Source organism: Gasterosteus aculeatus, chromosome 4 (genome assembly GCF_964276395.1).
Source record: "Gasterosteus aculeatus chromosome 4, fGasAcu3.hap1.1, whole genome shotgun sequence".
Lineage (NCBI taxonomy): Eukaryota > Metazoa > Chordata > Actinopteri > Perciformes > Gasterosteidae > Gasterosteus > Gasterosteus aculeatus.
The window spans coordinates 3,353,029-3,380,632 of NC_135691.1; the positions used below are offsets into that span (position 1 = coordinate 3,353,029).

Consider the following 27,604-nt stretch of genomic DNA (forward strand, 5'->3'; position numbering starts at 1 on the left):
TGCAGCCCATTATGCGTAGCCCGTATTCTGACGGGCCCGAGGCTTGAAGATTAGCCGGCGTCCAATAAAGTGATGATGTGGGATACAGTCAACGTGCATATTACCCAGCAATCATCACTGCATGTCTGTATGGTCATAGTAGAAAAAAGGAAATGAAATAAAGTGAAAACATTCTTTGGAGGTTGGTTATAGTGTGTACAGTTCATGTTCATGTTCTAAAGAAGGTTCAGCTAATGGTACCACCATGATATCATTTGGATTTCACTGAAAGGCCCTTTAGATATTGGCATTGACTTCAGTTTCTTGTCCATTGCTACACTGCCCTCTACTGTCAAAAAATCTAAATACGATGTGAATACAGCAGGAAGTTTGACTATACAAAAAATTGTATATTGCAGTATTATACAAAGGCATGAAAGGGATATTGGAACGTCTTAAACATTGTTAAATTATGTTTAAGAAAGCCAGTTATAGGTATATCGACCAGAATTGCTGCCCTGTGTGTGGAAGCGGAAATAAGCTTGGAAGGCTGATATCTCAATACACATCATGAGTGTGCACTCATGTGTGTTTGTGGGTATCTCAAAATGACATCATATCCTGTGTGACCTCATACCTGTGACCTCTTCTGGTGCTACTCTATCTTTTTTTTTTTTGCAACATGCCTGGTTTCAGGCTTCAATGTTTCTTGAGTTTGATGGTGATGGTGGAGTCCTGACAATTTCACTTGGGTGGAGGGGGGGGGGAAATTCCCCTGCGACTAATGGCTTGCTGCTGGGGTTTAAGGTTTTCCAAATTTTGTGGGAGGCTGCAAATGTGCATCAAGTTATTAATAACAGCCAATATTTCCAGAGTTGCGGGTTTCAATTCCGATTGAGGCTGTTGCCGTCTTTCCATGCTGAACACACAACCCCACAATAGATTGATACTCTTTCTGACCTTTTTTCCGCCTTAATCATTTTTATTTAAAGCACAAGCATACATTCATTTAACTTTACACCTGTTTACTTCTTGTTTTGCAACACTCTCTCCTCCAGCTTCATCATCAGGAACTCGGGGTCGAGGTTAAGGTCGAGACTCAACCTTTCCTCAGTCTCATGCTGCTTATGGGCAGACCAAGAGAAGGAGGGAGCGTGCACACTCATCTCAGACCACGTCCTTTCCCTTTTCATGCGTGACTGGTGAGAAAGTCAGTTCAGAATTTGTCCCTTTACAATCTGCGGGGGCGTAGTGTCGTATTTGTTCCTACGGGGACCTTCACTCTTGCTGGCTGTGGGCTGCTTGTTCCAAACACTGACGCCGGTGTCCTGTCGTAACAACCCCTTCTCATACAAAAGTTTCATTTCTGCCAGTTCCTGACCACACGGACCGTCAAGCCCCTAACCACAGCCTGCCACCCCCTCGAATCCACTGCTCAGCACACCGTGGTAGAGACAACCAGGCACCGATTAAACTGTTCAAGGTCAGAAACACTGAATCAAAGATTCTTAACTTAAGACAAATCATATTTATTTGCCATCAAAGATGCAATTCTCATTTCACTGCTTCGCTCTTTGGCAGAAAATACTGCTGTTTATTCATCTAAGTTGTGGAAAGCGAAACACAGTCATCTTCAGCTGGGTCAGGCGTTTGTTGTTGTAACAGAAAATTAGGCCAAGTACCTGCCTCCTCGTTTTACCGTTGTCTTTTCTATAAATAGCGAATTGGGAGAGTGTAAAAACCCCTCAGCGTTTGTATCAGAATGAGGTGACTAAAGTATTCGAAGTGATCCGCATGAAGGGAAATCCCTAAACTATAGTTGCTGGGACGTAAAGAGCTCCACTGAAGGTCTTTAAGATGAGTTAATTTAGTCAATAAAAGGGAACCCCTTTTCAATGCCTCCCACTTCAATGTTCCACTTATTACTCTGAGCTGCATTGGAACAAAACCCAAACACATCTCAGGCCTAACAAGTGCTGACAATGCCGATACTCAATCATTTTCTATAAGCTCATGGTAGAGGATGTTAATATGTGAGGCTCTGAACTCTCTCCCCATCAGCATCCAACGAAAGCACCATCGGGAAAGGAACGCGTGGCGCTGCAGTCCGTCCTCCCGCGCAGACGGTCTCTGCAGGCGCGCCAGACACGCGCACGCGCCCCAGACACGCGCCCGGGGGTCCACGCGAGCCGCGTGCGAACTGTTCAGTCATCTAACTTATAGCAGCAGTTTCGAACCAGGCGAGTTGGGACCATTTATTTAGAACATTGGGGTGTGACGTCTGCTTCTATTTAAGTTCACTTAGATTTTAACTTCAACTTGACGTCAGGCAACATGCGTGACTTTTTAATTTTTTTAGCAGGTTATAGAAAGAGTGATATTAATAGCTATAGCTAACGCTAGTGGGCCTGATACGCAATTAGACGAAAGGTAACTAGCTAACAGCCAACAATGAAGCTAGCTATGAGGCACGTTAGCCAGCTAACAGCTAACAATGAAGCTAGCTATGAAGCAAGTTAGCCAGCTAACAGCTAACAATGAAGCAAGTTAGCCAGCTAACAGCTAACAATGAAGCAAGTTAGCTAGCTAACGTTAGCAAGTACACATTGACGTCATGATAGAAAACTCTCAACTTGTAGCGATGTAACGTTAACTACTCCATGTGTATTTGCGGATAATGGTGATTCTGTTGTATGATATTCCGCCATATGTTTTGATGTAACGCTAGAATGTCTATTGACGTTACACCACTCTTAACATACGCGGTCACAGCTGGTCACACTCGTCGCCCTTGAACCTTTTTGCAACCCAAGCAAAGATGTCATTATCAGTATTTATTTAGGTTCACTTTCGGGTCAGTTATAGAGTTTAGGATTCACCTTCTTCCCACAGTAATCGTCAAAGCCTACAGGATGTCTCATCGAAGTTCCAGAGGAACAGCTTTCTCTGAAATGTTCATGAAGAACGATCCATCTCGACCGGCTGACTCTCACAGAGATCCATCGACCTTGAGTTCTCCCACCAAAGACCATTTCTCCCATCAAGGGAAAAAAACGTTTAAACGTGGTGAGTTTGCTTGAATGCTGCTCCGCAGCTTCTAATAATAAATGCAGATGATATCCCCCCAAAGGTCAATTATCTGCTCAGGTGCGCCTTATTAATCTTTCATTTCTACACTTTTTCTTGTTCCGCTAACTAAGGCTATGCTTCCAAGCCACCAGTTTCATCCAAAGTTCTGATTGACAAATACACTGAAGGCGAGTTGGACGCTGTGTCTTTGGTCCATCAGCTCAGCAGCATTTTGGAGTTCCACCTGGAAATGAAGGAGACGGTGACCACAGGTGCAGTAAAGTTTACAAGGGAAATTCCAATTAACTGCGGTGCACTGTTGGTAATGGTCCAGCAAATGCCTGTTGGTTTATTATTTATTACTTATTACTAATCTTGGTCTTGTGATTCCCTCGTCTGTCAATGAGTAATTCATTATTAAAGTAATTTGATTTAGAACAGCGGCAAACTATTTTCTTTATTATTCATTCATTTAATTTAACTTCCCCGTTATCTTAAGCCCACGACGTGTGTACAACACTGTAAACCAAAGATGTTCAGTTTCCTATCATAAAAGACAACAAAAAACATCTGTAGATTAGTTCATGTATGCAGTTTCAACCAATTGTCTTCTCAGGCAACCTACCAGGACTTTATTTTGCATTTTGTGTGGTCATTGATGGGGTCGAGTACAAGACCGGCATCGGCATAACGAAGAAGGAAGCTCGCCAGAAAGCAGCGCAGCTCGCTCTGCTGGACTTCCTGCCCACCCTTGAAAGCCCAAAGTTTTTACTCCCTGAAGCATCAGGTTCGGAAACTGCACAATATGTTTTCACAACGTAGATAATATAAATGAAAAGGGACCTGTAAACCATTTCTTTTAATGCATACAAATACTGTATTTTATGTCCTTATTATTTTAATTGTTTCACTGAAGAAAAAAACAATCTAGGTGACTATAACTAAGAAATATAATTTTGTATTTGTGATGGTTTACACTGACTTAAGACCGCTGTTGTCAGCATACAATTCTGTTGACTGTGTATTTTATCTGCTATAATCAAATAACAAAGGGATTGACGGTGGCGCACGGGTAGAGAGGGTGCGCCCGGGCAAAAACGTAAAAGCCATGGGTTAAAAATGCAATGTAAGTCGTTTTGGATAAAAGCGTCAGCTAAATGACCTGTAATGTAATAATCTTTGTCCGCCAGCACGGATCATTAATGATCAGCATTGATGAGTGCAAAAAAATTCAGGGATTTCTGAAAGTTACTCTTGGGACTCGGATGATAAAATCTAATAAGTGTACCGCTGCTGCTCTGGTCTTCATTCATGTCCACGCCTGATCTTCTCTCCAGATGTCCCTCCTCCACTGCCAGTAAAAGAGAAGCTCTCCATTTCTGACATGCATGGTAATTTAGAATATTTATAAGACCCTCTTTTTTGAATCTGTCATTAGCGAGATGGCAAATCTCTCTCTCTCCTTTCTTTTTCAGAAAAGACCTGTTCTGTCAACCTCCAGATTTCAAACGCTGTCCGAGATCAGCTCACTAAACAGATGAACAGCCACCCGGAGTTCTCGCCTTGTGCAGGAACCACAGCGGCGTTCATTATTCAGACCTGTAAGTGAGCTCTCACAGTTTCCTGGTCCGTTTTTAAAGATAAACATATTGCTAACTTTCAGTCAACTTCAATTAGCATGTAAATATTTTACTGGTGATTTTTTTTTTTTCGCTGGATAATTTCAATTTCGCATGGTAACAAAGGCAGTCGACACTGTGTCGACTTGCACGTATAATAAATATGATGCCGCATACTGAGTAAAGGTTGTTCCATGCGTTTCCTCCTGCACGTATTCTTCTCTCTCCAGCCAGCGGTTGCGAGGCGGTCGCTCTGGGCACAGGCAACTTTAATGCCAAAGAGAGCGCTTCGACGAGTGGGAGAATCGTGCACGACTCCCACGCGCTGGTTAGTGCAAGGAGGTCCCTGATGAGGTAAGCTGATGCAGCCCATGTGGTCAACACACAGACTTCTGTTCTGATGCAAGTGCTCTTATTGATACATATAGGTCCTATCGGATTCTGAAATTGCCTTGTTGTTGTTGTTTATAACAACAACGATGTTTCTGACGCTGTACTTCTAGGTTTCTGTACCGGCACCTGCTGATGTTCTTCAGCAAAACCGCCAATCTGACCGAGAAGTCCGTCTTTGAGCAGAGCGGCAGCGGCCTCCTCAGCCTGAAGAGCGGCATCACGCTCCACCTCTATGTGAACCAACTGCCGAAGGGCGCCGCTCAGATCCCGTCCCAGCTGTGAGTGTGTGATTGTTGGCCTCATGGCATTGGTAGCTTCACGGTTGCCAGTAGGTGAAAGGTCATAACACCCAATTGTTTTGGAGTTGTCGTTTACTCGCCCTCTTATGACTTTGCGGGTCTGTAGTTGGGTCTGTTTGGCTCGGTTTTCCTCAGCTCTGTGCTCTGTTCATAGGCGCCTCAACCCGCTCTCCATCTCGGCGTGGCAATTCAACAACGAGATCAGCCTACACCTGTCGGTGGAGGGAAAGGTGCTTGTCCTGTTCCTTTCTCGCCTCTGGGGGCTGTTGCTCTCATTATGTATGCAACCAAAATGAAGTTGTATATTGCGTGATTACAAACTGATTTTCTTGTTGAAGGTGTTCTCGGTTTTCTCGTCGACCTTTGATCACTCCGCCTCCAAGGTGGTCAGCATGTCCGCCACGGACAAACTCACCCAGTGGCAGGTGCTCGGGTTCCAGGGGGCCTTGCTCAGCCACTTCATCGAGCCCGTCTATGTCCATAGCATCCTCGTTGGTAGGTAAGGTCCTAATGGGACAACTTTAATTCTACTTGTTGCCGAGATGCTTCGGCAACAAGTAGAAATGGAACCGATGCTCACTCCATGGAGGGCGTGGGGTCAAACAATAACAATAGATCTTAATTTGTGAAAAAGCAGCAGTTCCAATATATTGTAAACGTCTGAAATGTTGCAATGCCACACGATTGTAGCATTAAATCGTGTGTTAACTTGAGTGTACTGCTGAAACCTCATGTCATTTAACTCAAACCACTTTTATTGCGTGTCTTCTGTAATGAGAACATTGATGTGTCCTGTACACCTTTTTATTAAAGAGCATTAGTACATTTACAAAACAGAATATGAAAAACGTCTCGTAAAATGGACTTTTTCAAATTTATTCTTGAATTTCCAGTTAATGTTTTAAGTAAAACATTGACACAATCCCAAAGTGAAAGAAGAACGAAGTGATTGAGCTAACCTTTGAAATGTCACAGGCAACGTCGGCTGCAGTGACGTCCGTGGCTTGAAGATGTCCGTGAGCCAGCGCGTGGAGGGCATCACCTCCCAGCTGCCCATGTTCTACTGCATGATGACGCCCCACATCAGCCTGGTTCCCGCCGTGGCCTCCAACACCTCCGACAGGGGCCAGTTCACCCTCGGTATCAACTGGAGCGAAGGAGACAGCTCCCTGGAGGTGGTCGACGGCCTGGCGGGAAGGGCCGTTGAGCAGTAAGGATCACTGTAGAAAGTTCGGGACGGGAGTCAAACCGTAGGTTACTAGGGGCGACAGGTTCCCCAGCCTGCTTCTTTACAGCGACTCTCCTGTTGCAGGTCTCCCTTTAAGAGCAGCCCTTCTCTGGCCAGCCGCCTCTGCAAAGCGGCGATGCTGCACCGCTTCAAGTTGGTGGCCAAAGAGGCCCGGAGGCTGGACCTGCTGGCCACGAGCTCCTACAGAGAAGCCAAGGTAGGTTCAGCCCCCCCCCCCCCCCCCCCCGCAACCCCTCTCCCCTCAACCACTGTATAACGTTTACCTAAAGCATCACTCACAATCTACCATCAATGCAGGAAATGACACATTTCAAAATTGAATCGGCAGTTTTCATTTTACGAACTCGACTCACCCACCCTCGCACCCAAATTCACCGTTTCACATCTAAAATGTATTTTGTGAAGTTGCATATTTGCTTCTGGAAGAGCTGTCTGTAAGAACCTCCGTGACGCATCCTCAATTGCAATTTTTCTTTTCACTGAAGCGGATGGCGAAGCCGTACCAGGAGGCCAAGAACGTGCTGCGTGCGCATCTGCTGCAGCAGGGCTTCGGCCCGTGGCTGGAGAAGCATTCTGTTAGCGATAACTTCAACATGTGAATAAGAACCCCCAGAAGCACTAGGACAAGGAGCACCGCGGGGCCTATCACGCCGGTTATTGGTTTCTGTTGTGAATGAGATTAAGATCTCTACACCTGTTTATTTATAAGGCGTGTTTTGTTTGGGAAGTTGTGGCGAAAACCTTTAACCTTCAGGGTTAGGTCTGACTTTCAAAAGAGTACAAATATGCAACATTTGTATAAAAGGGACATTTGTAGAGGCATTGTTTTCTAGCCCGCTATTAGCTTTAGTCTACTTAAGAGTTCTGCTTTATTGACATGCATTGTACCTGGTGATTACTGCATGCGTCATTTAAGCATTAATCTGAGTTCAAATAGATTTAATCTATTATGTCTAAGGGAAATACCTATTCCGGAAATACCAGAAACAAAGTTACTGTTTGTGTCTTCATTTCTTGGAGAAACATTATTTTGGTTGATGTTCAGTGTGTGTGCTTTGAGCCTTAGTTTTCCACTGTGCATGAATATATATCAATAAAAATAAATCCATCCAAGCTCAAATGATGATGTTTAGTTTGCCCCGACTACGTCAACCCCACAAACCCCACTTTTCCATGTGCTCATGTCTCATCCCTTCGGTGGGCTTCTAATGCGAAGTGGCCTCTGCTCATTCACAGCCCGTCCTTGCAAACACGGACTGGTGCAAATAGTCGTTTTTTGTCTGGCTGTGTTGAAGCGCATGCAGGAAATGCTTTGGTTTCCTGTGTTGGCGACGCAGTGGCTCGTTTACTGTCAAAGCGTTGAGTGCTCCTGTGAATGGAGTAGCGTGTTTCGCTTCCTACTAGTCGGGGGCACAGATGGGATTACCAGTGCATTCTGGGAGCTTGGATCCAAGGATCAAGGCTTTCAGCTGTATGTACAGCTCCAGGTTTTCTACTTGTTTGTTTTTCATTTTTTTGGATCACTCATTACTTTTTGACTTGCGATGTTTCTGCTGATATGTCATACTTGGGTTTGTTTTTTTTCCTGCAATAATTGATGATGCAGTGGGGAAAACCTGCACGGCAGCACATGTCTAAAGCCGTATCCGTGTTATGCTAACGGTCCATGATGTTTGGAGGCACTGCATGCAAGTTACCCTCCTTCCTGCTGCAGCTGGTACTTAGTAGTAAATATTTCGAGGGGGAAATTCCTTTGCTTTGCCTTTGTTACGAGGGAAATTGGCTGCTTTGTCATTCAGGGACCAGTCCATTGTAGAACTGAAGGTCATGTAGTGTGTGGGTGTCTAACGTCAAGCAGCCAATCACTGCTGACCTTTATGTGGAATGTGACGATTGAGTGCTGAGATCTCTGCTGAATCTAAATGTTGCACCTGCAATTAAATACTGCCTCCTCTTTTCAATCTTGTGTTGGACTTGACTTTATTGTGGCTTTTGGAATATTTCATCATGTCACAAAAACTAATGTTAAAAGTTCATTTTTCTTGCTATTAGTGTTATTTCATGCAGTAGGTTTCCCCGATTCAGTTACTCCAAATAGAACCAGGTTCATGTCGTGTAAAATATGAACGCGCGCCCATTTCTGAGGTGACACTACTAGGTTTAGAGATAAACAGGATGTGCTACTATCTTGATGTGGTTACAAAGTGAAATCATTTGAGAGCCGTGCTCTTAGAAGCTGTGCACTTAAGCACAGGAGGACGTGTAACATGTTCAGCATGCTGCTACATCGTGGCTGGATTAACCTCCTGCAGGGCTTTTCATTCCTGCCAGTATTTTGTTGTGTCTATTGTTAAATATTTGAATAAAATATAGGGAAAATGAGATCAAGGCATCGACAACATCGACTGTCTTTGCCACCTTTTCCATTTGATAAATATACATTTTCTATACGGATTTCATCTAGATGCTCATTTGAACTTTTGGCACCACAGCTAGCCGTGCACACTTCAGAATATGCACACATATATATATATATATTATATGTATATATTTTATATATTATATGTATATATTTTATATATTATATATATTTTATATATTATATATATATATTATAACGACCCATAAAATGAACATAAAAGCCTAAACTATGCGCCTACACTGCCCTCAGATCTTGTTATTATCAATCAGATTTTTGGATCTAGAGTGGATCTAGAGTGGATCTACCTTTTGGCTCAAATGAATGAGCAATGTGGGACTTCTTAAAATGACATGACAGTGAATGCATCACTGTGACTTTCCATCTTCAAACCTGGACAGACCGAGTGGTTCGACGTTAAGGAAACTCTGCCTTGCCTACTTCCCCACATTTTTGCATCACTGCTGAAGTTAGGGGGGAACGTCTGTCCCTGAAGGCCCTTTACACAAAGAAGCGACAGTTTATTTAAGTCCAGAATGCTGCGAGGACTTTAAAACCGCTCGAACCAGCAGCCTTGCGAATTTACAATATGAAAACTTTTTAAATAAAAGTTTTGTAGATTTGTCCAATCTGAACTAAATACCAGGTTCCTTTTTGACCAGCGTTTTATTTTTTTTTTAATTTTACAGCCTGAACCATTGTAAACTATTCAATTTAGTCAAATATTGAGTTTTGTCCCTCCTCTGGTACACCGTTGTGTAGTAAATATTTTGAGCTTTTATTGTGAAAGATGCATCCGTTCTGTCCAGGTTAAGAGGAGTAAAAGTTAAAGGTTTATATATATATATATATATATATATATATATGTATAATTATATTGCGAGAATGAAAAGTGTGTAAAGGCCTGAACACACACACAACTACATATTTTGTAAGTGTTCAACTCAAATAGTTTATGTATGTACATAATGGCAACACACACTTTGAAATAACATTTTATTAAGTTATACCATCAGGTTTAGCGTGTCAAGTCAAGTTGTGAAATAAATAAATCAATAAATACATGCAGAGCTTTCCATGAGCTGACATCAAATAGGTCCTCGTTGATGGAAATTTATGGAGCACTTTTAAATAAATTTCACAGCAGATTCTTGTAGAAAAGACAGAGAAATATCTAAAATAGTAATAATATAGAAATAATATGCTTAATAATTGTAGTACAAATACATTCATGAATAAATAGTTGCTTTCTCTACACATTACAATGACTCATTTCACAGCAGTGTCAAATAAAAGGATCATTAAATAAACAGATGCCTGAGATCAGCCAGATACATCTTCAGACCGCGACCACGCACGCGAGTTCCCCCTCTGGTTTCATTTGGCGGCGGAGGGAGTGGGGGGGGGGGTTATTAACCCATGGTGTTTGTCATTTGAAGTAAATTTAACGTATTTTCCTTAAACACAGCGTAAGAAGCTAGAGGCCATCTCTCACAGGTGCACTCGTTGGAATCTGTCCGTGCCTGGGGGAGGAGAGGGAGGAGAGGGGAGGGGGGGGAATCAGTTCGGTCCATCACGCACGCTTCTACTCCCTCAGCGCTTGATTTGGTATCACACACAGAGCCTAGAGTCACTCACGTGGCCGGCCGTCGTCCGGCGGTTGATCACGTGATTCAAGGACTCGACTGCGTCCAGTATGTCCTGCTCGGAGTCGTCGCACTCCTCCTTGACCGTCCCATTGAGTTCTCTCATCACGCAGTCCAGCGCCGTGGTGATGCACGCCTCCTGTGTTTTGTTAGAGAGAGAGAGAGGTTTTCTTTTTGCTTCCTTCTACGGAGGGCCGCTCTGCGGCTGCACCGGCAGAAATCGGGTGAAGTCAGCGACAGCCGCCGCGCTCACTTCCTGTACTCGAGAACCTTTCACATGTGGTTGAGAAAAGGTTTGTCTACACTCTGACACTCGAGCTCCTTTGATGCTGAGGAGTAACCAAAGGGACTCCTTTTGTGCTTGGCTTAGTATTTACAATCTGATCAACCATCATGATGGTGATGAACGAAGCGGAGTCAATACCATTGATTGCACAGTTTCTTAAAATGCGATGGTAAATTACAGAATGTCGTCTTACCGTCACGTCACTTGGAGCATAGAACCTCGAATCTGACCGCTGCATGGAAAGAAAGAAACACACGGCACTGTTTTAGCCACTATTGGAAAAGGTAGAAAATTGATCGACTGAAATGCATTTGGCTGAAAAGGACTCACGCATTCGACGTGCGACTGTGTTATGGCCCTGAAGTCACTTAAGGGGAACGACCGAGCGAGAAGGCAGTCTGAGAGAAGTATCCAATAGGCCATCTGAATAAAAAAAAACATCTTCAGCTTCAAGTGTGATGAGCAGGTTGTCTGGTGCAGGTGTTGGGTTGCTTTACTTACCCCCCACCGTGTGCAGTTTATATATCCTTTGGGTGGAAAGGGTGGGCTGAAATAATTATATTTTGCTTAATGCGTGCAGCGTTGTTTTTTCCTCTTTAGATGACACTTGGAATTTTTTTTTCTATTTTTTTTTTTTCTTCTTACCCGGCTGCTACAGCATGGTAAAATCCCTCAGGTGGCCTATTGCAGCTCAACCTGCAAGACCTTCTGAAAGTAGGTTGGCCGTCACTAGTTTGCGGTGCACAGGGTTTTTTCTTTCTTTTTTGGCCCGCTCTGCTGAGGTGTTTCACTCTGCAACACCTCCAGCAATCCGTCTCTACCCAAAGAAGTTGTAGCCGCAGCTGGTGCCGTTCATCGCATTAAAAAAAAAAAAACTGGACTTTGTCCTGTATTTGATTATACTTTTTTTTCTTCCAATGGTGGGACTAAGTTGCTAAAAGTCTCTGAGGAAATCGGCACTGACCAATATTACCTCTCAGAGAAACTATTAGATGGTTCTACTAACACTTCTATTAATGTGTGCGCATGCATACAATATCCTCAAACTTGAAAGACTGTTGCACGTCTCCTGACGTATGCGCTCATCATTTTGCCTTCATCACCTCTGACGACGAGGTGTGTAAAACCTTCAGTGCCTCTAGGGGAATTTTAACAATGACACTCATAAATTAGTGAACTTCTTTCTACACCAGATTTATTTAGCTATGACATGTAAAATGAATTTGCAAAAGCTATATAGTAAATGCCGGTGCGGTTAAACGTGCACCTCTTTGTTTGCATGTTGTGTTTGTGTGATTCAAATGGGTGCGTGTGTGCAGAACAGTAACATCAGATCCATCAGGTTCCTGATGGCGTCGCTCACAGCGTTAACACAGAAGCATAAATCAGGCTTTTCAGAGCGACGCAGACGCAAGACCCCCTTGCGTCGCTTTTCACACCTCTTTGCGTCCTCGCGTGTGTCGAGACGTCAGCAAGCAACGCAAGCCTCCCGCAGCGACCAGGCTGCGATTGGTCCGCTAACTACGTCCTTTACGGAGTCTCACATTTCCGCTTTTATAGCTCGATGGCACCGTTATTAAAACGAAGAATGTTTACGAGAGAACGGAGCAGATTTAAGAACTTTTGTTGGAAGAAATGGTCGAGAGGTGCACAAAGTTGTGGAGGAAAATACGGGACAAATGTGTCCGCGATGAAAAGCAGCAGTGGCGATGCACGGGGGAATAAAGTCTATGATAAATAAATAAATCGACGTGATTCTCTAGGTCGTCTTCAACAAAACACGTCACTCCGCCTGTTGTTCTGGCGGTGAATTGCTCTGCAACACACGCAGAACCATGAATTGAAACGAGTGCGTCGACGCAGACGCAGAAGAATGCGCAGCCTTTACAAATGGACTCATTGAGGAAACTTCAGAGGGCAGCTGTCGCTTTAGTTTCCTTCCTTCTCTACGCTTTGTCAGATAGACGTCTACATGTCCCATGATGAGTTAAAAAGCCAACCAAGGGATTTCTTCACTGCTGAGATCGCTCACATAGTGACTGATATGGAGGGTGAAAGGACGCAGCCTTGTGGCACAAACCGTAGGTTTATTGTCACTTTGTGATATTTGCTTTATACGTGTTGGTTGTAAATGTGTGTGTGGGGCAGCTTGAAGGAACCTGGAATTCTTTAACTTTAAGAAATGAATGCAGTAGTACCTGATGATGATGATGATGAAGAAAAAAAAAACACAACTCACTGTTGTAATTGCTCACAATTTATTAGTTCATTTTTACTTATCGTGCACACACATGTAGTACATCAGTTGAATAATAAATATATAAATAACTGGAGAACTTTTTGCAGTGCTTCAAAACTGCCGCCTAAAGGCTAATTGAATTTTAGTGCAGTGTGTAAATATAAATAATAGCAGCTGAAGTAGAGGGGGCATCAGCTGGCTCACTTGTCGCCGGAGGCGTTGATCAGTTGCACAAGTCTTTCGAGGTCTTTCACAAAGTCCTCAAACTGTGACTCCTTGGTTTGCAGTTTGCAGTTTGTGGAGTCGGTCTGGGGAGAAGAGGCCAGTTTTAGATTCGCTGTCGTGCCTTTTTCTATCCGAACGGTCTGAAGTCAATACTCACGGTGGGGAACTTCCAGGCCAGGGACTCCAGAGTGTCCAGAATTGTCTCTTGGTCATCTTGACAGTCGGTTGTGGCGTTATTCAGTCCCTGCACGAAGACTTGCAGCGCGTCACGACTGCATTTCGCCTGAGGAGAACGACGCGGCCCATCGGGTCACACTTTGTCCAGTGAGGAAATCCACACACGATTTATTGTGAGGTAACGTGTCGAGCTGCTGTGATCTCTTACCTGCACGTTGATTGGATAAGTGAACGTCACATTCACCTACAACGAATTGGAGAAAAAGACCGTTACCGTTGACTTCCATTAAACTGGAACAGATGTTCCGGGTCAGTTAAAAAAAAAAAAGTGGAGATAAAAAGTAACGACTTACACATTTGACGTGTTGTTGTAGAAAGCAGAAGCCCAGGTCGCCCTGTCCGTAGCAGGGAGGTGTTGCTTGAAGAAAGCCAAAGAGGCAAAATACCCAGAGGGCCGTTCTCAGACTGTGCTCCATATCGATTGCTGATGCAAGAAAAAGTTTTAAGTCTGTTCACCGGTGGCTTGTGGTGTCCTCTGATTTGCTCTGATGCCGCTCCCTAATTTATAGCCAACAGCAGATTAGAAAACGAGTAGGCCGGTGAAGGGTGTTTTTTTTTTTTATGGTATGGCTTATTTTTTCCTATTAATCATAGTCTATTTTCAACTGCATTGTGAAACCCCAAAGAGAGAGAAAGGCTAGGTGGGAACGACCTCTCTGTGGGTGGCTGCTGATGACGACATCATTTACTTTTCAAATGGAGATACGTACATCAAAGGGTGTTGTGCATTTGTAGTAAAATGTTTGTCTTTATTGAAGAGATTTGTTTTTATCGAGCATTGCTTTGGGTTCCTTGGCGAGAAACCGCTTGCAGAGCCACACACCTCATCAGGGACATGCGTGTCTTTTTACACTTTTGGGTGAGGGTTCGAGGCGTTGCATCACAAAATGATCGGGCTGCTGAAAGTGAAACAACTAGTAGAAGTAAAAAAACAAAAAGTTACTGTGTTTTGTATAGCACAAATCAGTAACAAATGTTGTACGAATTACCATAATTGTTTTGCACGCTTGTGCATCCCACTAGGTAAAAGCGTTGAGCATGTCAGAAAAGAGAGAAGGAATGAATGGTTTCTCCTCCACCTCTGACCACGTGGGGATCCCCCACAACCATCCCAGAGAGCGCAGGAGCCAAACCGCTGCTTGTTGCCCCGGGCGAAATAGGGTCCAACCCTTTGATAAGGCGGGGGAATTTCTATCCATGGAATAAGTCGCTCCGCGGGGGCATCCCTGCTGTTTCCATGCCCAACAGGGAAACCCTCGCCCACGCCTCCATGTGGAGATACCGGTCTACTCAGTTAGCTAAAGACCAAGAAAACATATTTTAACTCACAGTGCCGCTCGAAGGCAAACAGCAACTTTTAAGGTGGAATATATATATAAGTTTTTTTTTGTTACCTAATTAAGTAATTAGAATCAAACAGAACGTCAACCTGGCCACTTTGACCTTTTACGTCCGTTTTTATTGGCTCTCATAAATGACAACAGATTGCAAGGGCTGCAAAAATTATTTCCAAATTTTAAATGCATGATGGAACATTGAATATTGTATCTTACTTGGATGAAACTAGTGGAGCGTCATTCCGGAAGCTTTCAACGAGCTGAAGGCCGGGTGGATCCGTTCAATGGTGGTTCAGTGTACGTAGCGGATCAAATACGCCTCATTAAAAATGGTTTTGGCTCTTCCACTGACTGAGTCAGCTACGTCGTATGAATGACAGTGAATGAATACAAAAGGAAATAAGTCTCAGTAGTGATGTCAGGGAAGCTGCTGGAGGTTTGGTGACCACAGGCCACGTCAGAACCAACTTCTGATCAAAAATGCATCCCAACTTTCATTATATTTGTTCTGTTTCCTACAAGCTTGTGTGATTTGAAGAGGAGGGGTCATTGTTCTTTGTTTTAGTCAAAGGGGTTTTACATTTGACATCCCCCCCCCCCTTTTTTTTAACTAACTCTCACTTCAGCACTTTCTCCCTTTTTTCAGAGTAAAAGAATTTTTAAAATTATACCTCAGAATATTGGGTGTGACCTATTTAAGCAATAAGGTACGAGAGGATGTAAAATAATGTGTTGTTAAGCCAGACGCGCAGCCTAACTTTTATAATACAGTCACCAAAGAAATCATAAATGGTAAGTAAATCGCTGCCTCTCCACACAAAATAGTATTTGCCACCAAACGTTCAGTAGCATAGAGAAAAATCGTCTCCTTGCAAGATCTCGCACCATCTCATTCATTCACAACGCTCATGACGTCCACCTTAATTGTCCGGTTGCAAAAGCTCGCATTGCCCCAAACCGATCGTTGGATGTGGGATTTCCATGTCAGTGATACGGAACGCTCGGGTCAATGTGAACAGCAACTGTACATTATCGCTGAATAATGCATCCTCCATGACCCACTCTCAACCAATCAGAACGCTGGATTTCATCAACCTGTTTTAATTTGATTTATATCTATATATGTTGATATCCAGATATGTCTGTCTATGTAGACCCATATACTCACCAGTCGCTTTATTAGGTACACCTTACTAGTTAAAGGGTTGGACCCTATTTTGCCTTCATATTCCATACATTATGTATATATATATATATATATATACATATATAATCTTTTTTACTTCAGCACAGCCTCGTGGGATGAATGCCCGTTTAGATGCATAACTGCCCTCTCGAGAGCTTGCAGGGTGCATCTTCTCTCAGCTTGAAGTACGGTTGCATAATCAAGCAAACAAAAGCATGGCACTTCCTCACCGACTCAACATGTTGGAGCATGCTAAAAAAAAGTTGTCTAAAATGATGGCTCAAACCACAAAGGATATATAGAACTTTTAATTGTATATAAAAAGTTAAATTTATAAACCAAAAACCCAATTTAGCAGCTGAGTAAGTACTTTGACAAGACCATTTGTTTTGTAACATTTTTGAATTGTGATTTTAGTACTTTTAAGTCAAGGATAAACAAAGCAAAGAGAAGCTCCTGCACAAACCCGGCCTGACCGTCCACTCAACGTGTCAAAACAGTGGTTCTTTGTGTGTGTTGGTTAGATAGTGTGGAGTGAGCCCATATCCTCCCAAGAAAAACAACATGCATTATCATTGCTGTTACTAAAGCATCATGTCCTGACGGGGGGGGGGGGTCGACCTGAAGCACATGGCTGCCTTGTTTTGGCAGCGCTGTTTGCTGGGTTCAGTTCAGTACACACATTACTCATAATGTTGTGGGCACCGTGGAAAGCCCAGAGCCCCACGTAGCACAAACACCAGCGGGGAAAAAGAGAAGAGACTTTGGTTTGGCCGGTACGCAGTGTGTTTTTCTCAGATTCACTTTTTTTTTAACCCAATCAGATTAAAAACCAAGCCAGTTTTTTTTGTGAATTCATATATCATACTTCATGCCTGCAGGGTGTTTTGCTTGAACTCTGATTCTACGTTCAAACTGATTCTTTTATCATAAAACATTTAATCAGAGCAGCATAACATCAGCAAGATATATGTACATCTATTTAAATAGATACTACTAATAACTAATATTGTCATCATTGCTGATTTTAAATATTCATGTCGAGAACCCCTCCTGCCAAGAATATCCTGTAACTACAATACATCCAAAACAGCGCTGCCAGGATCCCAGGAGTCCGGAAATATGAACTCCCATCCTACACTCGCTGCACTGGCTCCCTGTCTCATTCCGGATTGACTACAAAATTGTACTACTCATAAATGGACATGCACCTCCCTATCTCCTTGCAGGTCTTCCAAAAAAAAACTGTCAGGCAGCTCCAGCTTGTTCAGAACGCTGCTGCTAGAGTTCTAACAAAGACCAAAAAATGTGAGCACATTACACCAATTCTTAAATCCTTCCATTGGCTCCCAGTAAGTCAGAGAATTAATTTCAAAATCCTACTGCTCACATATAAATCACTACATGGTTTAGGGCCAAAGTATATCACTGATATGCTTCCACTACATAAGCCTTCAAGATCACTAAGATCTTCTGACACCAATCTGTTAGTGATTCCCAGAGTAAATACAAATCATGGGAAAGCATCATTTAGTTACTACGCAACAAACCGCTGGAATAAACTTCCTGAAGATTTAAGACTTCTGACCACGTTTAAAACAAGACTGAAAACTTTTATGTTCAGCTTCGCCTTCTGCTAAATTTGACCTACATTGCACTTTTAACCTCTGGTTTTAATTAAACAATTTAAATAAGATTTTAATTTATAATTTTATTTGCTGTTTTTAATTGTCTTTTAATTCCTGCATTTTATTTCACTTTATTGTATAAAATGTTATAATGTGAAGCACTTTGAGTCTGCCTTGTGTATGAAAAGTGCTATACAAATAAAATTGCCTTGCCTTGCTTACCTGCAAGAACTACTCACTCCCCAAACCCCCCTCCCCCCCCCCCTTTTACTTTATTTTGAACTATTTTACCATCTGTCGCACTCTTGGTTGTGATGATGAAGAGTGCGTTATAAATCAAATGTATTTTTATTATTACTGACTACTACTAACAGGACAAAATGTAATTGACATATATGTGTATTAACTAGCCTATCAATAAAGACCCAAAACCCTTAGATAGATCAACTCAAATTAGAATCCATCAATGCTTGTCTCTCTCAATCAGTGCTAATGGACGTTTTTTCTCTATTAATGCATTGCTGCTGTCAGCCATTTGTCCAAAAATGCAAAATTATAACCTTATATATGTAGGAATGAGGTTGCGTCCTGACGTTGCGTCAGGATAAATGAGGGGTACCACAGGGGTCTGTGCTGGGACCTTTTTACATAAACTATATCATCGCTCCCACAGACTCTTTTCACATGAATCTATTTTAATATTCCATTATGGGTTTATACGTATCGTCTGGCTCCTCTGCATTTTCTTACACTCTTTACGCGATGCTGATAAAAACACTCAACAGGCTGCTGTGTTGAGATTTCTCTCACAGGTGTGAAATACATCTCTCTGAAGTGTGTTTGCCCGTGCAGCTGGAATGCCCCTCTTACAACTGGGAAGTCCGCCGCGAGGTGTTTTGTTGTGAGGACACCTGCTCGCGTGTTTGCACCTGTCATTGTGAGAGGTTTCAGAGTTGTTCGGATTGCTTTGTTGTTGCGCATACAGCTGCGTGTGTCAGTGTCTTCTTGCGGTAGTGGTAGACGCCCCCCAGCAGTTAAACACACAACTAGTGCTTGATGGTTTGAGGTGACGTTAAGTGTCCGTACACCCTCTTTAGGTGCGGTTCAGCATCACGCTGCACGAAGCCGTGCAAAGAGGCCCACGAACCCGTTCCACAGATCCACCAGAGGGAGGGGAGGTCCCTCCTCTCAGCGGCAGGAGTAGGGGCTTTGTACGTCTCTCACTTGAGTGTTTGGAAAACCTGATGTTTTAATGGCGTCATATCTATGGCCAATCTCAAGAGGAAATTGGTCCACAAAGCTGGTCTTTCCCACGGGGGCGTGCGCTCCTGTTTCCATGGTGCCGAAAGAACCCAGAAGTACATCAACCTTTTATTTTTTGACCGGGGGCAATGTTTCTTTAAAATATTGAAACCTAAAATGGGAATGATGGTCATGGGAGCGTAAAAGACCACTCAGAAAATACCGTCTAATAGGAAATTAATAATAAACCAGGCAAACCAAAACTCAGTGTAATCTTTTTATTTTCAAATGGTACAATTATTTTAAAATAAAATAAGTCATACATAATAGAAATGCAATAATATACTTTAGATATTCTTTGAGAACTACAACATAATCAACTTTCACTTTCAGTGAAAACGAGGGGAAGGATCTTAACTGCCAAAGTCCGCTGGGGGGCGGCAGAGGAGCTTCCCCGAGAATACAATCTTCATAGCTTTAGTGAGTCTGACACCACCATCAAAATAAATAATAAATAGGTTAATTATTAAGGAGACTATAGCACGGTTAGCATCTTTTCAGCCTAGTGTCATTCAAGCCTTGGTCACGTGAAGATCTCCACCTCCTCTCACTTCATGCTCAGTCTGGTTATGCCCTAAAAAAGGAAAATATATTCTCATAAATCGTTGTTTCATATAGTTAAACCGTTAACACTTTAATGTAGTGCTACAGATCTCCACCCCTATTTATGTTCAAACAGAATGTGTTGGATAAGAAAAGAAAAAAAGGATTTACCTCTTCAATAAAAGACTGGAGTCTTTCGAAGAATACCTGCACCGTGCCCGGATGCGAGTTGTAGGTTTGGCAGTTTGCCTTTAAGGGGAAACGATCAAACACAAAGTTCAATAAACAAACTCATGACCATATGAATGTGTTTCTATGCCACAGAAATACCCAGTAAATGTATGTATAGACTGTTACCTGAATGTCTCCTGAAGGGCAGAGAGCTCTCTCCTGAGAAAAGAATCAGAGCGGGGTCATTAGCTTGTTGCGTAGCCACATGTGGCTTTGTGCAGGGCATGCTTCCCGTTGACTTACAGTTTTGCGCTGCTTGAGGCTCCTGTAAAGTTTGTCTTGCGACGCGTTGAATTGCTTTTCCAGATTTTCCAGGAAGTATTTCAGCGTTGACACACAGCAGCGGTCCTGTTCACACCAAAGAGAGCATCATCCGTGATTAGACGCAGCTTATGTGAAACATTGTAAACACTTGCACTTGTGATCAAGTTGCAGGGGGAATATACAAAATCTTCCACAATTTCTCAAAAAAAGAAGATGACGGTCTTGTTATGACTGTTGAAATTGCTTTTGTGTTTGATATATTAGTTAAGAAAAGTTATATTGAAGAAAACTGGGTTGTCGTCCAACGATCTATACATTTGTTGGTTTTAAAAATTGTGCTGTTCTACGTGTGTTCATTTGAGGGAAAAATGCTCTCAAAAACATTTCCCAGAAAGCAGTTCTTTCTGGTTTCATGTGATGACATCATCGCAGCAGTTGACTTTCCAGTCCGATACATGCATAACACTTTTACTTTAAAAATGAAACTTCACTTTTTCAGAGATAGGTTTCTGTTCCCAAAAGTGCTTTGACTGTTATTTATTTAGTTTCCGCGCAGAGATCTCAATGAAGGAGTCGTTAATATGACACATTTCTTCCAGCTGATTGTGCAGCAACGTGTGACTGAACCCAACTAGCTCGGGTCAGATGCTGGTTCTGCACCCCAGCGTTCACCTCAATTGACTTGATGCTTCTTTACTGCTGTTTGAGCTCTAATCCCCTTCTACGGAGGTTCTGTAGTATTAAAATCCAGTGTGATCTTCGCTCCGTTGAGTGGGGATCGTTTTTCCTGAACATTAAGTATGTTGAGCTTTGTTGTGCCCAGCGGTGGCTTCACGTCCCCTCGGGCATCCTTTGCGGTTTGAGCCATAACTTTAGACCAAAAGTTGACTCAAATCATTTTTTTTTTTTAGCATGCCCGAGCACGTTTCGAGTCGGCGAGGAAGTGTCATGCTTTTGTTTGCTTGATTACTCAACCGCAGTTCAAGCTGTGAGAAGTTGCGCCTTGCAGGCTCTCGACTTGACTCACTCAACAGCCGGCGCAGAAAGAGGGCAGTTATGCACCTGAAGTAGCAATGCATTTCCTTTCAGGCAATTAGGCTTTATGTAGTTTGTTTTGTGATTATATTTTAAATTAATCTGATTGACTGCACAGTATTTTGCTTTTAAAAAAAATAAGTGCATAATGGTTAGTTTGTGCATTCTCTATAGCACTAGTGAAATATAACATTTAATAACACAGGCCTAATACGTTATGCAAATATATACAATTACAATGGTGAAAAACCGTTGGTACTTTTGATGTTTTCCTTATCAATTACAAAAAAAACGTTTTATCTTTTTTTTATACCTTTTTGTGTAAATGCGTTGTATGGAAAACATAAGTCAGTCTGAAATAAATTTAATTTTCAAATGTATTTGTTCAAGATAAACTGGCACATGATTCGTAATGAGAAACAAAAATGAATGCATTAAAATAATGATCAATTTGCAAGATGAACTTCCTTGTTTTATTTTAAAGCTGATTGTAGTAAGCTAGTAATTAAATTGTATGTATTTATATATATGTATATATATAATCTAAACCCAACACCTTTCTTTTCACACACTGTGTGATCTACTCCCACAATGGCGGGCACATGACTGTTAGCATCTTCAGTAGGTGGGAGAATATCAACGATGACTAAGCAAACCCAAATATTAGGTGTCAGTGACCATGGTGTCAACATTCTAGTAAAAGTTGTCTTACCTTGAAAGACTGCGGCGGAATATTCAGCGTCTTCTCATTGTGCTGTGAGAAGCAAACCGAAAAAAAACTTAGTCACGAGAACATGCAGGAGTATGAAACATTTTCTAAAATGAGTGTAGAAGAAGCTACCTGCTGGCTCTCTTTCACACGATGCAGATGTCCCAGGACCTCTTCCAGCTTCCTCCTGAACATGGGGGGCCGAGTGGTGGGCCGAGAGGTCGACGCGCCGACCAAAGAGCCGCACCAGGCTGCGAGGAAGCAGAAAACAACCAGCTTCATATTCACTCTTTCTCAACCGAGGGAAACGAGATCACCGAAGGGAGGCTTTTTCGAGACGAGATTTACTGTAAATGCAGACAGTTGTGCGGCTCACCCGTTTTATACTCATCCCTGAGGACACAGGAAAACCACTTGGAAATCTGCAGAAACTGGCGCGAGTGAGTAATGACACATTCCTTTCCACCGGCAGTCGCCACTACGTGATACGAGAGTGTCGTCAGGCCACGCCTGCGTGGGACCCTATAGGTGCGAACGTAAAGCCGCTCTAGTGCACCCAACAGGAAGACGCCACTTCCCATTTTCATTCTGAATCAGTGGAGCCGCATCGTGTCATAGATGGCACTCGGATAAGATGCGGTATCGACAACCTAAATGTTTTCACGGCATGAAGGCCACCTACACAAACGCACATCAGAGCATGTTTCATCAACAGGAAACCCCTTTTTTTTTTAAGCGCCGAACCAACAGAGAAGTGAGGAGGTCGTGGGTTATGTCATTGGAGGAAGTCCACTGCTCCACAATAAATATAAATACTTTGGATTATGACCTAATGCCTTTATGTCGGCCTTTAGGCTGCAACCTTGGTATCGTTTCAGGAGTCTCAGGAATTATGTGAGAGCCACTGAACTGGAGTACGAACTCATAGTTGTCTAATTATCAAATGTTGATCACAATATATTGTCACATTTGTGCACATACTGTGGTGCTGTGTGAAACTTTTCCAAAGAGAGAAAAGAGAACAGCAAACTGTCAGTCCGGTACAGACGCACACTCTTTACATTGGGAGAGGAAGTGAGGCTGAGAGAGAAAACCCCTCTCGTCTGTTCTCACTCCGTCAGCGTAAGGGAAACGGTGGGTGGAGGCTCCGGCTGGTTAGAGAGGTTTATCACCCTTACACAGGAGTCCCTTCTGTGATGCACATGCACCAGGGAAAACCTCAGGTAAATTCACAAGAACACCATGCAAGGCCATTTTATTTTTTGATATTTTGGTTTTATGTGAAGCATAAACATAAAGCAATACAAACCGTTAAGAACATTGATGGAAATACTTAAAAAAATAAACTAAAAATTTAATAAATTTGCGATATAGTTTTAGAACTGGAGTGACTTTCCTGGTCCTAGTGAAACTCGAGCTGCAGCGTTCTGGATCAGCTGTAGCTTTCTAAATGACTTCTCACAGAAACATGTAAAACACCACAGTAGTCGAGTCGACTGAGGATAAATGCTTGATAAATGCATGGTCAAGTTTTTACAAATCTTGTTGAGACATAAGTGCTCTGATCCTTGATATATTCTTTAGGTGATAGTGGACCGATTTTGTAACTGTTTGGATATGTTCAGTTTGAGGTCCAAATCCATAATTACATTACATGGCTTTGTTCTTTAACGAGATTAAAGCTCAGTGCTGACTTTCAATTGTTCACCCGTGTTACCAAGAACAATTACTTATCGTTTACTTGAAAGTTTTGACACATCCAGTTGTTGATTTGTTGAATTTAACCAGCCACTGGATTGAAGTCCCCTGGCAATATAACGTTAGTTACAATTTGTGTGTCATCTGCGTAATAGAAGCATGTAGATGTTGAACAGAAGGGGCCCCAGTAATGAACCTTGGGGAACGCCACATATCTTTTTCTACAGCTTTGTGTAATTAGCTACAGACACAAAGTATTCTGTCTAATGAAGTACAATTCAAACCAGTTAAGTGCTGTGCCAGAGAATCCCAGTTATTAGTATGTCCAGTTTGTCATGGTCGACCGTGGCAAATGCTTCGCTGAGATCCAGCTATACTAAGACTGAAATTCTGCCATTGTCTGTGTTTAAGTGGATCTCCTTAACAAGAGTAGTTTCAGTACTGTGGTGCTGTCGGAAGCGCGACTGGAAGGCATCTGTTATTTACGCCCAAGAAGTAGTTTAGCTGTTGAAAAAACACCTTTTTAATTATTTTAAGGCAGTTTTCCTATAATTGTTTGTGGCGGTGTGTAAATTCACCCTCTTTAGTAGGAGAACCCACTTGTGTATGTGATTAGTAATTACTAAACAACTCTGATAAATTGAGTACAATGAAATTAGAAATAAAATTAAACCATTCCTATATATACATATATAACTTGAGCACAGAAAGAAGAGACTCAGCAGATTTAAAGAAAATTGAATTTATTTTTTGGGTTGCCTGGATTATAGTTTTGAAATGCTTTTCGACCGTTATAAAAAATTTATGAAGATACATTTTCTGGTTGCCTTCACTAGACCTCATCTATCGACAATTAACATTTGTAGAAATACTATCAAAAACCTTTGAGTTTAGTTGAGCTAAAAAGAAAAAGTAACACCAAATACATTTTTACACGCCAATTACAATTTACAAACACTTTATGAAATGTTGGCAATTGAATTACTTGATTTTATTAACTTATCAAAAGTGTTGTTTGACAAAGCCCAACGCAGCTGTTCATCTCTCCACATGGTGACAAACGCAACTCCTCTCGCAGTGGAGGAATCTAACTGTCACATGTGCCTCATGCTTTTTCCACCTAAATTTACCTTTTTTATCGTCAAACCTTTGTACAACAACATCTGCTGCAAGGGATGTTTTGGGGCGATGACTAAAGCTCTCGGCCCAGGGGAGAGTTTCTCTTTGTGGTCAGTGTGTTAAACGCAGCGCACAACGTGTGAGTCAGTGCCTGCCTGTTATCTGACCGAAATCCGACCTTTTAACAATTCATTCATTATTGTTGAATTGAATTATTTTCATTGAGACTTCTGAGAATCTGAGCAACCGGGATAATTTTTAAACCAACAAGAAGGAACAGCTTCAAATTAGATTATTTGTGTCAGTGTGTGTGTGTTTGTGTATAATTTCTCTCCTTTGTAGCTTTGAGCTGTACGACTTACAAACATTTTAATTATTTTTATCTCTTGGTGTTCGGACTGTTATTTAATAATAAAGTTTAGTTTTTAACTACAACAGATAGAAGTTAGAATTTACAAATGGTCTTGAATGAGGTAAAGTCATTCTGAGGGAGGGTGGGGCCGCACTCTGCTGCCAGGAAAAGAACAAAAGAAGAACATAAAGATTTAGAATAAATACAATCTCCATCATGGGATGAAGTAGTTCAGATAAACATTGTATTATTGGCAGAAGTCTGGTGACGCTCTTCACACTTACGTCACTTACTGTGAACACGGGCCGAGCCGGACCGCTTAATGTCATGTGATGCTCTTCTGCACACACATTTCACTATTACACCTTCTGGTTTGTTCTGTTGTGATGATGGGTTTTGTTGTTTCATGGTGTGTTTACACACAAATAAAATGTCAATAAACAAGCGAATTATTGCTGTGTAATTCATTTCTGTGTGTGTGTGTGTGTGTGTGTGTGTGTCAACCTCGTGCTCTCTCTGTTTATTTGGCCCTTGTCTTAACAACGTAGTCTACTTCATCCTCCCCCGGTCTGTAGTATGATTTTTCTACACTGCGGTGTCCCCTTTGTGAACACTTTGCATTTTCCGGGGTGAGTGGGTTGAAAATCAACTCATATTACAAAATGTTGTTTATTTGCGGTTCTTTTTTTTTGCACGCGTCGACTGATCTGGAACAAGGACGAGTGAAGGTGATTTGGAAAAGGAGTGTGCTCGATATTACCGTAAGTGTACAGGAAGAGCTCAGGGAGGCCGTGGGTGGGGGATCGCCTCGTCTGGGGCGACACGGTTTGTTTATGGTTCGCTTTTCAAAGTCGCCGGTGGCGAATCAAAAAACTGATCCTAGCAGAGCTGAGTTTCAAAGTACAAATGTGGAATTTATCTCTATTTGACATCGTACTTGGGCTTATTATTTCATATTAACCAAATATGACAGATACAAAAAAACCTCATGCAGGATGGAGATGTTTGTGAGGTGTATTATAGTCCAAAACACAGATTGCAGCAAGCTTCAGATGTTCCTTTGAGATTATGGAATAGGGGGGATGAAATCTCAACATCCTAAATTATGACTGAATTTCACCACGTTAATCAACCATTAATTATTAATTGATTTCTGTCGTTCTGCAACGACCGCCTCGTGATAGTAAAAATGTTTTGTGTGTTTGAAGAGAGTGAAATTTCCCTTCGTCGCGTTGACTCATTACATCTCTTACATGTCTGTCTTTTGTTTGTTTGTTTCAGTTTGTGTCAAACTGCGACACTTTGGATGAGATTTTGGCCGGTCGATGTGGCGCTGGGATAGCGCGGGCGTGCCGGAAAACCGCGAGGTTTGCTGGTTCGAGTCCCGGCTGCCCCATGTCCCATGTCGTAGTGTCCCTGAGCAAGACACCTGACCCCTAATTGCTTCCCGGGCAAAAAAATGTATTAAAAAAAGAGCCATGGGTTAAAAATATAATGCAATTCGCTTTGGATATAATTTTATATATATTGTTGTATAATGTTGTGTTTTTTTATTCGGTTTATTCTTTTTTATCTTTAATCACATTTAAACCGAAGTTCTTAACAGTTTGTAAATCTCCTTGTTTTATGTTTGGATGTTTTTAAGTTTCATGTGAAGCGCTTTGAATTGCCTTGTTAATTTGTTAATGTGCTAAACAAATAAAATTGCCTTCACACTGAACAGATTTTCCTCTTTCATTTTGTCCATCACGTAGTTGATCAGACAGCGAGACATCTTAAAGTAAAACTCATTTTTCATCTTATCAACCATTAATGTAAAGTGAAAGAAACGATCATTTCAGAATATGAAGACTAATAAAAATGGAACAGAATTAAAGTTCAGAAAGCCAGATCAACATAATAATCTCAGACTATTTTTCAATGTAAACTCTCATATTCAACATGTATTGCTCTTGGAATCCACTCTTAAAGCTTCTGACTTCCTTCTACCTCCTTTAGGACGCTGTGCTCAGTAATGCTGTAAATTAAGGAATAATGTCCTGATGGTTGTTGAAAATGTTGAAGAACAATCTGTCTTTTAATACAAAAACTTGCAACCCTCAAATACTCTTTGTTGAGCTAGCTCTTTTTCCACAGTCCTGCACACTCGATCTACCTAAATGCTCCTAGGTGATTGGTTAGGAGGTTTAGACTCAGATCTCCACTAACACTCAAATCATCATTCATGCCTCCGGCAGCACATAAAAAGTCATTAAGGCTTCAAAGGATTCATTTGCACGTTTTCTGTGCATTGTATCCAAAGATGGCAATGAAAAGAAGATGTAAAACAAAAGCATCACAGTGTAAAATATTAAAAGACTTGCTCAAATGTTGAAAAGCAAACGTACCAGCAGTGCAGTCAGTCCCTCTTTGCTTCTTCTGGGCACAATGAGGCTTATTAGCTTTCCTTCAGCTCGTCTTACTTAAAAGGGGGTTTGTGAAAATAGGTTTCCTACTTAATGGTGACACATTCTTGACCTTTAAGCATTAATAATAAAATC

The 27,604-nt window shown here is 42.0% G+C and overlaps 4 protein-coding genes across 7 annotated transcripts; 1 reads left to right on the forward strand and 3 right to left on the reverse strand.

Annotated features, from left to right (window-relative positions):
- The first annotated feature begins 650 nt into the window (after nt 1–650).
- On the forward strand, nt 651–26,781 carry adad1 (adenosine deaminase domain containing 1 (testis-specific)). 2 transcript variants are annotated; one of them, XM_078101939.1, is made up of 12 exons: nt 651–3,045; nt 3,180–3,320; nt 3,665–3,835; nt 4,386–4,439; nt 4,524–4,649; nt 4,898–5,021; nt 5,171–5,338; nt 5,514–5,589; nt 5,698–5,854; nt 6,335–6,569; nt 6,672–6,804; nt 26,346–26,781. In XM_078101939.1, exons 1-12 carry the CDS (start codon nt 2,892–2,894, stop codon nt 26,502–26,504), a joined length of 1,698 nt encoding a protein of 565 aa, XP_077958065.1. In that variant the 5' UTR covers nt 651–2,891; the 3' UTR covers nt 26,505–26,781. The 2 variants fall into 2 exon arrangements, with proteins under 2 accessions (XP_077958065.1, XP_077958066.1); XM_078101940.1 differs by lacking the exon at nt 26,346–26,781 and adding an exon at nt 7,094–8,569.
- il2 (interleukin 2) lies at nt 10,440–11,400 on the reverse strand. Its single transcript, NM_001267682.1, is given in 4 exon segments — nt 10,440–10,550; nt 10,666–10,812; nt 11,153–11,191; nt 11,290–11,400. Coding segments are annotated over 4 exon segments (408 nt in total).
- On the reverse strand, nt 13,399–14,076 carry LOC100190874 (interleukin-2-like protein). Its single transcript, NM_001267683.1, is given in 4 exon segments — nt 13,399–13,506; nt 13,581–13,706; nt 13,809–13,844; nt 13,954–14,076. Coding segments are annotated over 4 exon segments (393 nt in total).
- Nucleotides 18,274–22,552, reverse strand: il-21 (interleukin-21). 3 transcript variants are annotated; one of them, XM_078100232.1, is made up of 7 exons: nt 22,272–22,552; nt 22,028–22,146; nt 21,899–21,940; nt 20,131–20,235; nt 20,014–20,046; nt 19,828–19,905; nt 18,274–19,687 (listed from the first exon to the last, which is right to left on the reverse strand). In XM_078100232.1, exons 1-7 carry the CDS (start codon nt 22,480–22,482, stop codon nt 19,661–19,663), a joined length of 615 nt encoding a protein of 204 aa, XP_077956358.1. In that variant the 5' UTR covers nt 22,483–22,552; the 3' UTR covers nt 18,274–19,660. The 3 variants fall into 3 exon arrangements, with proteins under 3 accessions (XP_077956358.1, XP_077956357.1, NP_001254615.1); XM_078100231.1 differs by having other exon boundaries at nt 18,274–19,905; NM_001267686.1 differs by lacking the exon at nt 22,272–22,552 and having other exon boundaries at nt 19,661–19,687; nt 22,028–22,177.
- Nucleotides 26,782–27,604: the final 823 nt, after the last annotated feature.

What these genes read in the sequence shown, in the direction of transcription:
- adad1 (XM_078101939.1), top strand. Translation starts at nt 2,892, where the DNA reads ATGTCTCATCGAAGTTCCAGAGGAACAGCTTTCTCTGAAATGTTCATG. An exon ending in GCAAGGAGGTCCCTGATGAG is followed by an intron (nt 5,022 to 5,170) that starts GTAAGCTGATGC and finishes CTGTACTTCTAG; the next exon opens with GTTTCTGTACCGGCACCTGC. An exon ending in GCTCAGATCCCGTCCCAGCT is followed by an intron (nt 5,339 to 5,513) that starts GTGAGTGTGTGA and finishes CTCTGTTCATAG; the next exon opens with GCGCCTCAACCCGCTCTCCA.
- il-21 (XM_078100231.1), bottom strand. Translation starts at nt 22,482, where the DNA reads ATGAAAATGGGAAGTGGCGTCTTCCTGTTGGGTGCACTAGAGCGGCTT. An exon ending in CAGGGATGAGTATAAAACGG is followed by an intron (nt 22,147 to 22,271) that starts GTGAGCCGCACA and finishes GCTTCCTCGCAG; the next exon opens with CCTGGTGCGGCTCTTTGGTC. An exon ending in GTGTGAAAGAGAGCCAGCAG is followed by an intron (nt 21,941 to 22,027) that starts GTAGCTTCTTCT and finishes TGCTTCTCACAG; the next exon opens with CACAATGAGAAGACGCTGAA.